At 43.7% G+C, this 12415-nt stretch overlaps 1 protein-coding gene and 1 long non-coding RNA gene across 6 annotated transcripts; one reads left to right on the top strand and one right to left on the bottom strand.

Annotated features, from left to right (window-relative positions):
* Window positions 1-254: 254 nt before the first annotated feature.
* On the bottom strand, window positions 255-9942 carry IDS (iduronate 2-sulfatase). Of its 5 annotated transcripts, none has more exons than XM_064426938.1 (9): window positions 9920-9942; window positions 8177-8313; window positions 6613-6790; window positions 5658-5746; window positions 4316-4516; window positions 3557-3727; window positions 2882-3008; window positions 1239-1412; window positions 255-880 (listed from the first exon to the last, which is right to left on the bottom strand). In XM_064426938.1, exons 2-9 carry the CDS (start codon window positions 8306-8308, stop codon window positions 378-380), a joined length of 1575 nt encoding a protein of 524 aa, XP_064283008.1. In that variant the 5' UTR covers window positions 8309-8313; window positions 9920-9942; the 3' UTR covers window positions 255-377. The 5 variants fall into 5 exon arrangements, with proteins under 5 accessions (XP_064283008.1, XP_064283005.1, XP_064283006.1 ...); XM_064426935.1 differs by lacking the exon at window positions 9920-9942 and adding an exon at window positions 9149-9401; XM_064426936.1 differs by lacking the exon at window positions 9920-9942 and adding an exon at window positions 9214-9387.
* Window positions 9458-11552, top strand: LOC135304491 (uncharacterized). The gene is made up of 2 exons (XR_010365868.1): window positions 9458-9578; window positions 10693-11552. It is a non-coding gene; the product is annotated as an uncharacterized LOC135304491 (long non-coding RNA).
* Window positions 11553-12415: the final 863 nt, after the last annotated feature.

The following is a 12415-nucleotide window of genomic DNA, read 5'->3' as shown; positions in this document are numbered from 1 at the left end:
TTGCATTCTCCACACAGCCACTCAAACACGTAAATTTCTGGTTTTCCACCTTTCACACCAGCAGTTTCAGCACAGATAATGAAATTTAATTCTTCACTTGCTACAGAAGACCACTGAGATGTTTCACAGAATGGGCCTGATGCTCTGTGTGGCCTTTTCAGAAGTGTTACAAACCTGTGTTTGAAAACACTGCTACAGAAGTCCCCTCTGACTCCTTCAGTGCAGTAAGGGTTTAACAAGACAAAGGCAAGAGCTTGTTTTGATACAAGCAGGATTTTTATTCAATCCAAATGTTTTCTGTACAACAGAAAGGTTCTATACAAAAGAAGGAAGCATTAATTCAGTTGCAAGAACAGGCACAAAGAAGTTTCTGAACCCTAGTGCTTTAGAAAATCAGTAATTTTTTTTAAAAACCAACCATGTGAAGTATTGTCATAGATGTTATAATCCTGGTTTGGGTCATTCTCCATCATGTACAACTCTCCTGCATGGACATCCTCAAAGTCAGCGCTGAAGTTGCTGGGATCAAAGTGAACCCACACAGTGTACCTGTAGTCCATGGTACGCATGGAGTAGCCCATGATCCTGATGTCCTTCAGCCTTGGTTTGTCAGAGTTCCACTGGGGAGTGTCTGCAGGCCGGGGATACTGGCTGAAAGCAACAGGTTCTGCATTAAAACACCTGTCAGTGTCATCACACCCTTCCCTGCCTTGCTCCACCTTTCCTTCAGAGATGTTAAAATAGTGGACAATGCTTCTCCCCTCAGTGCACAGCACAACACCAAAAGACATCTTGGGGCATGCAGGAGGGACCTGCAGGCCAGCAAGCTCTGCAAGCGTTGGAAACAGAGACACCAGCTCCACCACTTTTTCACTTTGCCCTAGAAGAAATAATATCAAAATATAAGTTATGGAACAGCGTAGTTGGACAACAATTTTTTGTAATAATTCAGCTGGTGTTTTATTCAAAGTGCTCTGTACAGGATTTTTGGGGGTACCAAAATTAAGGCAATTAAGGAGTGGCAGTTAGCTGTGAAGATGCCAGTCCATGCACTTATGATGCACTTCTAACAGTAAAACATTTGCATTTAGGCTTCTCCATTAGACTTAGAGATAATCATATGCATTAATTTGAAAAAGTGCTCTTCAGAAAGACAAAGTAAATTCTCAAGGTGCCTGGAGACACATAAGCACCTCTATCAACCCACTGCAAACAAAAATTAAGCACTGGAAATTTACCTTGAGGTACTGAGACTCCAGTATGGCTAAAAGGGTCAAGGTAGGGGAAGACTCTTGCTCCTCGAATGACAGGGGAAGTTGTCATTCCTGGCACATAAAACATCAGCGGCACTCGGGTAGCAACATCAAAATTGCTGTATTTTGCCCATTCACCATGTTCTCCCAGGGACCACCCTAGGTGACAAAGAACACAACTCAGAGCAGATACTGGCTTGTAATCTAGTAGTGATTTCTTCTTCATTGTAAATTGACTCTGACTGTTGAAGCCACTAGTCCGTTATAGAGGTTATATCAAAAGGTAAATAATCTGTATTTAGATGTAACAAGGCTTTTCTCTAATGTGAAAACTATTTCAACAGTCACCTAAATCTTGCAACTTGATACTCTTCATAAAGGAAATAATTACACCTTTCCTTATTTCTAGATTCTCAAGATTAGAATTAGGAAACTAGTATGAAAAAGCAGCAAAGAGGAATTGGGGCATGTCATAGTGCCTGCAAGAGTCTCCAGATCAATTCCACAACACATTCATTTAAGTTTTGGGCAGCTGCCAGCTCTCCAGTGCTCCTGTTAACACTGTAGCTGAACATCCCTTGGAGCCAAGGCTGCTCTCTATGCCAGACTGCCATATCAGGATGCTACCCCTGAGGAAGCAATAGAGACAAAACTTTTCAGCTCTCCTCTTCCTCTTGAAAGAGATGCCAACGTGACTTCCTTCCAGGCAGACACACTGCCAACTTCACTTTGGGGGAAGACAAAGGAACTCTGTGACAGCTATGTTAACACATGTTTTTTCTTGATCACTTTGCCAGCCATGGTACTGGAAACACCACCTGTTTACAGTTATCCAAAGCAAGGAAAAGAAAAATTCAGTTTACAAACAAGTCAGAAGGAATATCTAGAGTCACTTTAGTACCAAAAGTATTAATCCTGTTGCTGTGCAACTTGTAAGAGCTTTTTATAGACACATGCTCACAGAAGTGAACCCAAACTAACTATGTATGTGACTTTAAATTGATGTAGTTAGTTCACATCCTAATTGGTTTAAATCAGCTAAGCCATCCCACAATCAAATGGATCATGACAGGGTTGTTTTAATGAATATTAGAGTATTGAAACAAGCACTAAATACTTGAGGCATTTGTCCCACAGCACAAATTAAGATTTTTACCACCAGGATCCAGAGTGTGCAGGATCTCAGTTATGCTCTGCAAGCAGCAATGACAAGTGTAAGAAAACACACTTGAGCAGTTAATGAGAAAGCCTGTTACTCACTGTACCAGATGGCTTTCTACAAATGGTGAGGGGGGAGGAGTAGTGGCTGTACTCTTAAAGCACAGTTCCCAGCAAGAGTCACTCTTTGGGTAGGGGGTGGGAATACAGCAAGCTCAGCCCTGTGTCCTGGCAGGCAGCCTCATCCCTCACCAGCAAATCCTCAACCTGATTAAAAGTGCCTGTGGGGACAGAACTGTGCAACCACAGAAGCCAGGGCCAGTCCCCTCAATCTGGCTCAGCCAAGACAAAACTACAAGGTGTGACAGCTCTGCCTGACTCTACAGAAACACACACTGGATTAATATGGAAGCACTGAGCTGCACAATGAAGTTCTTAACAGTAAGCTCAAAAAAGATTTAAACGCTTACCATGATCAGCAGTAAAAACTACTATTGTGTTATTTGAGAGTCCTGCATCATCCAAAGCACTCAGAAGCAGGCCAATTTGCACATCCAGGTAAGAAACTGCTGCATAGTAACTCTGACGAATCCGCCGCTGCAAGTCAAGAAAACAGGAGAGGAAAAAAAAAAAGTTTTGTTTTTTTTATAGACACATACAGCAGAACCAGGGGGTGTAAAAGAACTAAAGGACTCTACTTATGAAGCTTTAATTTCAATTGTCTGTAGCCCAATTAATGTCCCAGAAAAGGTAAATTGGGAGGGGGCAGCTAGAAAATTCCACCTCCCAGAAGTGCTTTCAACCAAAACACTGCAAACCAACCCATTCTGCATCTCTTGGTCTAGCCAGTGCACCTAATTTTGGCATAAGCACCGGAGAGTAAAGGAAGATCTTGCCAAGAAGATACACTGTGTTCTGGCTTGAAACAGATCAACACTCAGATAATGAACACAAACACAGCACTGGTAGCTGCTACATACATTCCTCACATGCAACCTGAACTGCAGTGACAGTGAGGGTTTGCCTACAGAGTTAGAGGTGACAGTATACACAGCAGGGAATTCATAACTGCAAATGCCCAGTTGCTGAATAACTGGGAGCATCCAAGAGCAGTTTCACTTCAGAGCACTGTATTGACAGCTTACCTGGAAATCATCTGGAAGTGCTCCATAAGGGAAACTAACATTTAATGCTTGCACATCATCCCTCTGTCTGATATCCATCCAGGGGTTGTATGCCACAGAAGGCAGCTTCTTAGGCACCCAGGGATCTGGGGCCAATGTGATATTTTCCAAGGGGTACAACTTGAGAAATTCCTTTACAACACAAAACACATAGAAAGACTGTCCTCACCGCGAATATATACTGTAAATTTTGTGTTTAAACAGCAACCACTTTCCCTTGCAGGACCCTTTAACATTACAGTTTACAAGGCTTCATTCCCCTTCTGCTAGAGTGTGAAACACAGCAATACCAGACATCTCCAACCAATTCCTGAAAAATTCTGAAAAAACAGCTTCCTGTATCTCAAAGCAGAACTGCAATAAAAGGTCCAACACCACTTTGAAATCAGTAGGAGTTTTGCCACCAAGTCAAACAAGAGAATGAAATACAAGATCTTGTAAGGCCTCATTATGTCATACTCCATCAAGCTGAAGCCCATCTCCATGCAATAGCAGTCACCATCATGGTGGCAGAAGCCTGGCTTTTGGCTGAGGAGTCACAATTCATTCTCATTAAATGTTCTGAAATATATCACAGGTGACTCCTGAAGTTACACCAAATCAAGGCTGGCTTCCAATTTGCTTTCAGGAAACAGCAATAAAGCATTTGTGGGAACAGCTTTTAAAAACCAATGCAACATTTGTCTAAGCTCCCTTTCCTGCAGGTTCCAGTCTCCTCACCTGTGGGTACCTCAGTGGGATGTGTGGCTTGTGGTAACCAACAGCCAGGAAGAACTTTTGCCTGTTGGTTTTCATGACATTCAGTAAGTGTATGGCCTCCTCAGTGCTCTGAATATCAGGCAAAGTCCCTCCAGGCATTTCTGTCACATTTACTGGGCACACCAAGTTTGCATGAAGTTTTCCATCTTTTCCCCTACAAGTCTTCATAAAAGAAAAAAAAAATAGTTCAGTAACTTCTGGTAAATACAAAGACAAAATCCCCTGTTCTGTAACAAAACAATTTGTTTCTACCAACAAAAGAATGCAACTTCCATGCCTATGAAAATGCAGAAATCCTCTCTAAAGCTGGGTAGAAGATTAAAAGTAGTCACATGGGTCAAAAGCCCACAGCTTCTATGATGAATAGAATCTCTGATCTAATGGAGATGCAGCAGCATTTGGTTCTCCTATATAGACATACATTTTAGTTCCTCTGATCCCAAGAGTTCATAGAAAGCTGCCTGGAAGCTACTGCCTTAGTTTCTGAGCAAATGCCAGCAGTGGCTGATGTGTAACCAGTGAAGAGAGATAAATTAGACTAAACAGTGGCTGGGGAAAGGTGGCCTCAGCAGGATGTTTGGCAGGGTTGCTAAGTGAACCTACTTTTCTTCATGTCATGGATGAAAATGCTGCTGCTGTTAAAACCAGTCTTCTTCCAGCAGTAAACCCAAGACCAAAGCACTGCCAAGGCTGTCTGTACTGCCATGGCTGCAGCTCCTGCTGGGCAGTGTACAGGCTCCAACACATGATGCTAATGCAATGTTTGCATAAGGATAAACCATTGTGTCACATTTAAGACTAACAAACATTCTAGAAAACTGGATGAGATTATAAACTTTTGGGTTATTTAAACATAATTTTAATTATGGCCCCTGTTCACTCAGTCCTGAGCTCTTCGTCACTTTAAGTTTACCAAGACTACTGACAATGTTGTCACTAACTAAAGCAAAGCCAGATCAGGTGCAGGTGCAAGTTGACAACCACGCTTTTCAGATAAAGGAATTCATGATCTAGACACAAATAAGGATCATTCTTGCTTATATCTCAATAACTGAAGTTTCCAAACACCAATTTATAAATACTTAAAACATCTGCAGGATGGGCACATTGATTGACAAAACACACATCTGATAATCTAGGTCTTCTTTTGGAAAGCACAGAAACAAAGCATTGAAGTGGTTACTTGTTTTCCTGCACAAGGGTGCAGCCTCAAAACCCAGAGGGCACAGCCTATTCTTGATACAAAGAACTTGGTTATATCTTGAACACCCTTCTCTGTTGGAGTGCCAATAATCACACTTACCTTATCATTCTCATACTTTTCAGCTGAAGGATGAAAGGGTGGAATGGACCAACTGTAGGGATAGTCATCACTGTAATTGGATGAAACCCCTGGAATGGATAAAGATAATTCACTGAACAAGGAAGAGCTCAGACACAAGTTTAACTTGTCTTCATGTGGTTGTTTTTTTTCAAATCTGTTAAATGAAGAAACATTTCAAATGAACCTTTGACAACTGAAGAAACGATAACCAAGAAATAAAAGTCAAAAAGTTTAAGACAGATATTCTTCCCTGAAATACACCTTGTACTAGTGAGGGAGACTCAAGTCTGATGAAGAATGTTACTCCAGGGAACACCAACAAAAAACCCCAAAAACCAAACCAAAACAAAAAAATCAAAACCACCCAGGACTAATAACAGTCTTCATGCACATCCTTGATTAGCTTTTCTATAAACTGAAACACATACTGAAACTATCCACACAAGTTTAGCTCTAGAATAAGGAACTGCCAAAAAGAGGATCAGTATTGCAATATTTTTCAACTCAGTAGTGTTATTGCTTTTTAACTAGTGAACTAATTTCCTACTGAACTTGAAGCATTAGTCATACATTCTACATGTCCTGATCCAGACTCACAGCCTATTAGGAAACATGAAGCATGCAGAGGCAGAACTAAGCCAACAAGTAATTTCATTTTCAGCAGACACCTAACCTCCAGATGTATTTTTGGAATGTTAGACATTTATTCCCACAATTCCCAGACAAGATGTGAAAATATCCATTAGATAAAAGTCATCTAATATATTCATATCTAATGCCTTAAGACTTAATGACAACCACTGTAAAATCTGGCTTGTGATTATGATTTAGGTTGTTAACGTAGATGAGAATCACACATCAATACTCATGCAAGTTTGTGAGACTATACACATCAAGCATTTCCATGTTAAGCAAAAGACAAATCAAACCATACCAGGATGAAAAACTTTCCCCACAGACAGGGTCACGTAGCCATTTTCCTTGAAGTACTGGGGCAAGGTGGAATAGTTTCCTGCATGAACTCTCCAGTAGGAGTAGAAATCATAGAGGCGGGTGGTGTCAGGCCTGCGGCCAGTGAGAAATGACACTCTGCTGGGAGCACACACGGCTTGCTGGGGAGAAAGGCAGCCAAGGAGAGACATTTGGAACAAAAACCAAAACACGTGCACGAACTAACTCGGGCATAGTGATGCCTTAAGTTTTAGCTTTCATATTTTCCAGATTCTGCACAGCATTAGTATATAACTCTGAACTTCATGTAAGTGTTAGCAAGTTCTCTTCACAGTTTAGTCAGACAAAACAATCCCTTTTCAGCCCGTGAACCAAGGACACCACTGCAGCTCCAGGCCCAAAAAGTGTAAACAGCAGTGAATTGAGGAGAGCAATCTGGAAGGATGGGACTGCATAACCTGAAGGTATAATTGGGCAATTAACCCCAGTATGGAAATGGACCAAAACTTATAAAAGTATGAAAACTCATGACCCATTGTCCATCTTGGGTGTAGCCTCAGCTGGGCTCTTGTACTGCTCAAGGTGTAACATTTGAAGGCCTTTTTAATAGATCCCTACTTTATTCCTTCAACACTGCCTAGCCTCTGTTCCATGGGAGCCTCTCAAGGCATCAATAGCTGTGCCACAACCACCTGAAAGCTTGGGAATCACAGGGCATGAGTTTCCCATCACCTCAGGCTGGAATGAACAGTAGCCTTATTAAGCACATCTATTCCAAACTGCAAGCTTTTAAAAATGCAAGTCAAGTTCCATAAAGGCAGTACTTTTGAAATCTGGTTGCTCACATCACACAGAATCAAGCAGCAGTGGCAGGTGGACTGTGCTGATAAAAGCCAAAAGTCTAGTTGATCTGAACTGCTTTAAGAATAAAGAAAGGATAAACACAGGAGGTCTGGGTTATGGCCCAAAGGTCTGACCACTCTGCTTCAGACTGACAAAACCCAAGAGTTACTGCTTTGGGCTGGAATTACACCCAAAGTTCTAATTTCTCAGCAGAGAGGAACTTGGGAACATAGACATCCTACACAGAGTATTCAAGTGAAGACCAATTAGTGACATTTTCAGTCCTCTATTTTAGAGTGATGCTTACCACACAAACTACCCCCTTTAGAGCAGTCCATAGAATTGATTCCCTCAAAAGATTAAAAAGTAAACCAATCTTTTGTAAGCAGTAGAAAAAGAGAATTTTAATTTAGTAAAATGGCACTTTTAAGCAGCACTTGGATTCAAACAGTGAAAGCACTTGAGTGGCAATCTACTCCTCCAAGGGCTACACAAATACCATAATTTAAATGCCCTGTTTTCATTTTTCTCACCTTAGTTAAGATAGGTTCACACACTGCAGTTCAGCCCAATCATTTCTTTTCCACTGAAAATACTTCACGTTAATAAATACTTGCTTTTTCCACTGACCTGCCTAACACCTACTGTGATAAAACCAGTAATTATTTTGCATGGAGAAAACATGTTGAAGTCATTTATCTCACCTGGGCATATGCATTGCTGAACACCATACTTTGGGAAGCAAGTTGATCAATATTGGGAGATTTCACAAGCTTATCTCCATAACAGCCCAACACAGGACGCAGATCATCCACAATTATAAACAAGACATTCATGCCATCTGTGAAAAAACAGAATTAGAAATAAATTAACCTGAACTCCAACCAATAAATTAACCTGGACAGTTACTTTATGCTGATTTATCGGTTTTTAACCCTTAAACACCTTAAACCCTTTTGAGAACAAAAATAAAATTAATCAAAAAAGCAAGAATATCTTTGTAAGGGAATGTAAACAACAGAATTAATTCTTCAAAGACAGAAATTCTTATTTGGCCTAGACAGAAATATCGTGGTTTTCATTCCCTTCCTATTCCATTGCTTGCACCCATGGTTATTTTCTCCGGGTGCTGCAGACAGCAAGTCCTTGCAGCTGGCTAAAGTAGGGTGGTGCAAAATAAAAAAGCATTTTGTAGGTCTACCAACTACCGAATTCTACGGCCTGCAAGCTTTGAGAAGGGTGTTAAACCACAGGCAAACAACACTGCAGTCCTGAATAATTCTGCTCCCAACAGATAAAACTATTTTTCTTCAATTAATTACACACGTCTTTTCAGAACGCCCTCTCAAGGTGGCGGACTGTACTGGGGGCTCGGCGTGCGCAGGACCCGCTCGCCGCGGGTGGGTGAAGCAGCAACTTCCCCAGGGACAGACACGAGATGCTGGGGACACATCGGGGCCCGGGGACACACCGGGACCCTCGGGACACACCGAGCTCCAGGGACACACCGGGACCCAGGGACGCACCGGGGCCCTCAGGACACAGCGAGACCCCCGGGGACAGAGCGAGCCCCCGGGACACACCAGGACCCTCAGGATACACTGAGGCCCCAGGACACACCGGGACCCTCAGGATATACCGAGGACCCGGGACACATCGGGCCCCTCGGGACGCACCGAGCCCCTCGGCCCGGGCCCCCGCCGGCCGCTCCCCCCGGCCCAGCCCCGCCGCCAGCACGAACCCCCGGGCCCGCGCGCCGCTCCGGGCCCCGCCGCCGCCGGGCCGGCCGCGAAGGCATCCCGGGGCAGCCGCAGCAGGGACAGGAACAGGCTCAGGCAGAGCCGCGCCGCCGCCATGGCCCAGAGAGGCGGCGGGGCCGGGCAGAGGCGGCCCGGGGGCGGTGCCTTGAACCATCGCCGGAGCCTGAACACCGCCGGGAGCGGCGCTGCCCCTTCCCCGCGCGGGGGCGCCGCGACCCCGCGAGCGAGCGGCTCCGCGGTGAGGGGCCGGGCCCGGCCGGAGCGGTGAGGGGCGGTGCGGAGCTGGGCCGGGCCCGGCCGGAGCGGTGAGGGGCGGTGCGGAGCTGGGCTGGGCCCGGCCGGAGCGGTGAGGGGCTGGGCCGGAGCGGTGCGGGGCGGTGCGGAGCTGGGCCCGGCCGGAGCGGTGAGGGGCGGTGCGGAGCTGGGCCCGGCCGGAGCGGTGCGGGGCGGTGCGGAGCTGGGCCCGGCCGGAGCGGTGAGGGGCCGGGCCCGGCCGGCAGTGGGATCCAGCGGCTGCTCAGGGCGCAGCGCTGCTCCTGCGGCTCCTGCCGACGCTCTCCAGCACCCGCCGCAGCTCCCGTGGAAAGGGAATGTCAGTGGCACCCTCAACGTTATTTGTTTCTGGTGGAAATAACGTTGGGGAATGAGGAAATCAAGGTTGAGTATTGAGGGAAGCTGTGTGAGTACTTCAGTGCTATCTGTGAATCAGTTAACGCTATGTTTGGTCTTTAAAGAAACGCTCAGCGTTTCCAGTTGTGCGGGTGCGCACTCTGCGGAGCCAGGTAGTCGCCAATGTATGAAAAGTTACATAAACTAAAAAGCTTCCCATGACACTTAATATTTCGTTAATAACTAGCTTTATTAAAAGCTCAGCAATTTTCATTATTTCTATCTTGAACTGCAGTAGAGAGATTTATTGCCAGTATTCCTGTACACAATAAACTCATTGTTAACTACACATAACACTTCCCAATCAGTAACCGTAAAGTTATTATTATGTATTGTGTATAATAAAGCAGCTCACAGGAAGATGAAGAGAATTAAAAGACTGTAACTACATCGTCTTACACATTTAACAGACAGGTAAACTGATGACAAGTATACCAATATTGAAAATAATCAACGTGGACTCACTTGGATGTGGGAACTACTATTACAATGATACGTGTGATGGTGTGTGCATTGTTCTATTTTAGCAAGTGATAGGTGCACCTTTGAATACAAATTAAAGTTTAACAGTGAATTGTACTGGTAAATATCATTGTCTTTGGGACCAGACTATGAAAAAAGCCCAAAACCATCTTGAGAAAGAAGCCCCGTTTACAGAAAACTAATGCATCTCTAATGGGAATCTATAATTTGATTCTTTCAGTGCCTCAGGACTGTATTGGTTGCTCTTTCTTATCAAAAGTAAAAGTTCTGAGACAAAAATGCTCTCTTTTGTCACTTTTTCTTCACAGAGAATGGGATCAGAAATAATCTACTTTTCTGCTCTGTAAGGATTCATACCTGAGGCCTCAAATATGCTGTGTGTGCACTCGCCATAAGATTAGCAGGAATGATGGCTACAGTGGTCTGCCACAATGCTGTTGTTCAGGGAGACGTGTGACTCAGAAGTGCAGTACATTGTGTATCACACAGTGTGTGCATACATATTCAAGCACGTGTACTTCCTCTAAACTCTTACAGTGAAGTTTATTTTGATATGGATCTTACACTTCCTTCCTGCACACTCTGGAAAAGCTTGAATCAAATGAAGAACACTGTTACTACAAGTTCAGCTACTACTGAGCACATGACATGCAAGCAGCTCAGGAATATTATTCAGTATATTTGATGTTTGCATATTTTGGAATTAATGTTGTGTATAAGCAGTATATCTCACAGGTATCAGCAACTCTCCTAACATGGATCAGCTGCTGGAAATGTATTGAACATTGCATCCCCAAGTGACAGTTCTCTTCATTTGGAGACTTTTTATGCAAAAAGCCAAGGAATTATTTCACTATTGCACATGCATGTAATTACCATAATGCTTGCCTCTTTCAAATGCAAATACACTAAGTGGTACTTGATATGAATTTCCTGGTTTGCCTAACATGAGTATATAGCAATATTATTAAGTTCAGTCCACTAGAAGAACAATTACAGAGGAAAAGTGTTTTTCAAACAGCATACAAGTTCTGGTGCTAAAAAGCAAGTTGGGATGCTCCCAGTGCATAATTGCAGGCACTGAAATCACAGACCCTGGACAAACTGGTCTCTCAGCTCAGAGGTCCCCTCCACCCCGGATGTGTGGGCCTTTGAGCAGCCTGTTGTTGTTCAGCTCCTGGACTAAACACTGCTGGATTCAGTGTGATGAGTTGGGAGTGTCACAGGAAGGGTTAAGCCTTGGCTGAAGAGGCAATACCCTGTGCAGCACTCCTCCTGAGTCACTCTGCTGGAAGTCCCAGGGTCAATGGCAGCCTTCTCCACCTACCACCACCACTGAGGATCAAACCCATTTTAAGCTTTGCAATAAACCAAGACATATGCCAAAGGTTTTGGGGGTCTACCACAGTGCTTGCACAAGTGTTAGTTACCTATGTAGGTGAGGCCACCAACATAATGGCTAAATATCTTAAAATCAGCTAATTTCTATGACACACATTAAGCCATGGTAAAAATTAAGCACAGCAATATTTTTAGTGGGAAAAATCCTATTCATAGGATGCTGTAAGAAATGGCTGTACTATCAGACCTATAGCAGATCTTATAAAGTATCATTTCCATGCCTGGTACACTCTCCAATGAAGTTTCCTCTGACAAGGAAGTGTGTTTTGAGACTCTGTGAATATGATCAGGCAATCTGCAATAACCCTGGTGTTGAGCTCTGCCTGGAAAGGACATCTCAACCCTTCACATATGAAACCTGCCCTTGCACGTGCTCCCCAGTGATTTCACCAGCAGTAGCATTTGGCACAAAAGCAAGTCTAAGGAATTTTTATGCATCACTCAGGAATTCTAAGAAGCCAGGTTTTCACAAATGGTGAAATGTGGTCAGTTTACGCAAACACCAAAAGAACAAAGCAGTTTTCAATGAATCAATATAAGTAATCACAAAACAATTATCATTTAATTCTCATGCATTATAGACAGTGACTAATCACTACAGGAAGCTTCTGCCTGGCAAATTTATTTATC

The sequence above is a fragment of the Passer domesticus genome, chromosome 7 (assembly GCF_036417665.1).
Source record: "Passer domesticus isolate bPasDom1 chromosome 7, bPasDom1.hap1, whole genome shotgun sequence".
NCBI classification, from domain to species: Eukaryota; Metazoa; Chordata; class Aves; order Passeriformes; family Passeridae; genus Passer; species Passer domesticus.
The sequence above is the reverse complement of the archived record's forward strand: the minus strand, read 5'-3'. Positions and strand labels throughout refer to the sequence as shown.

Bases quoted from the DNA above. Each gene is read 5' to 3' on its own strand.
- IDS (XM_064426935.1), bottom strand. From the start codon at position 9,386: ATGGTTCAAGGCACCGCCCCCGGGCCGCCTCTGCCCGGCCCCGCCGCC. The intron at 8,314-9,148 runs GTGCGTCCCGAG...GTTTTTTCACAG, and splicing joins GGCCCGGGCCGAGGGGCTCG to ATGGCATGAATGTCTTGTTT. The intron at 3,009-3,556 runs GTAAGCTGTCAA...CTTGACTTGCAG, and splicing joins CACTTCCAGATGATTTCCAG to CGGCGGATTCGTCAGAGTTA.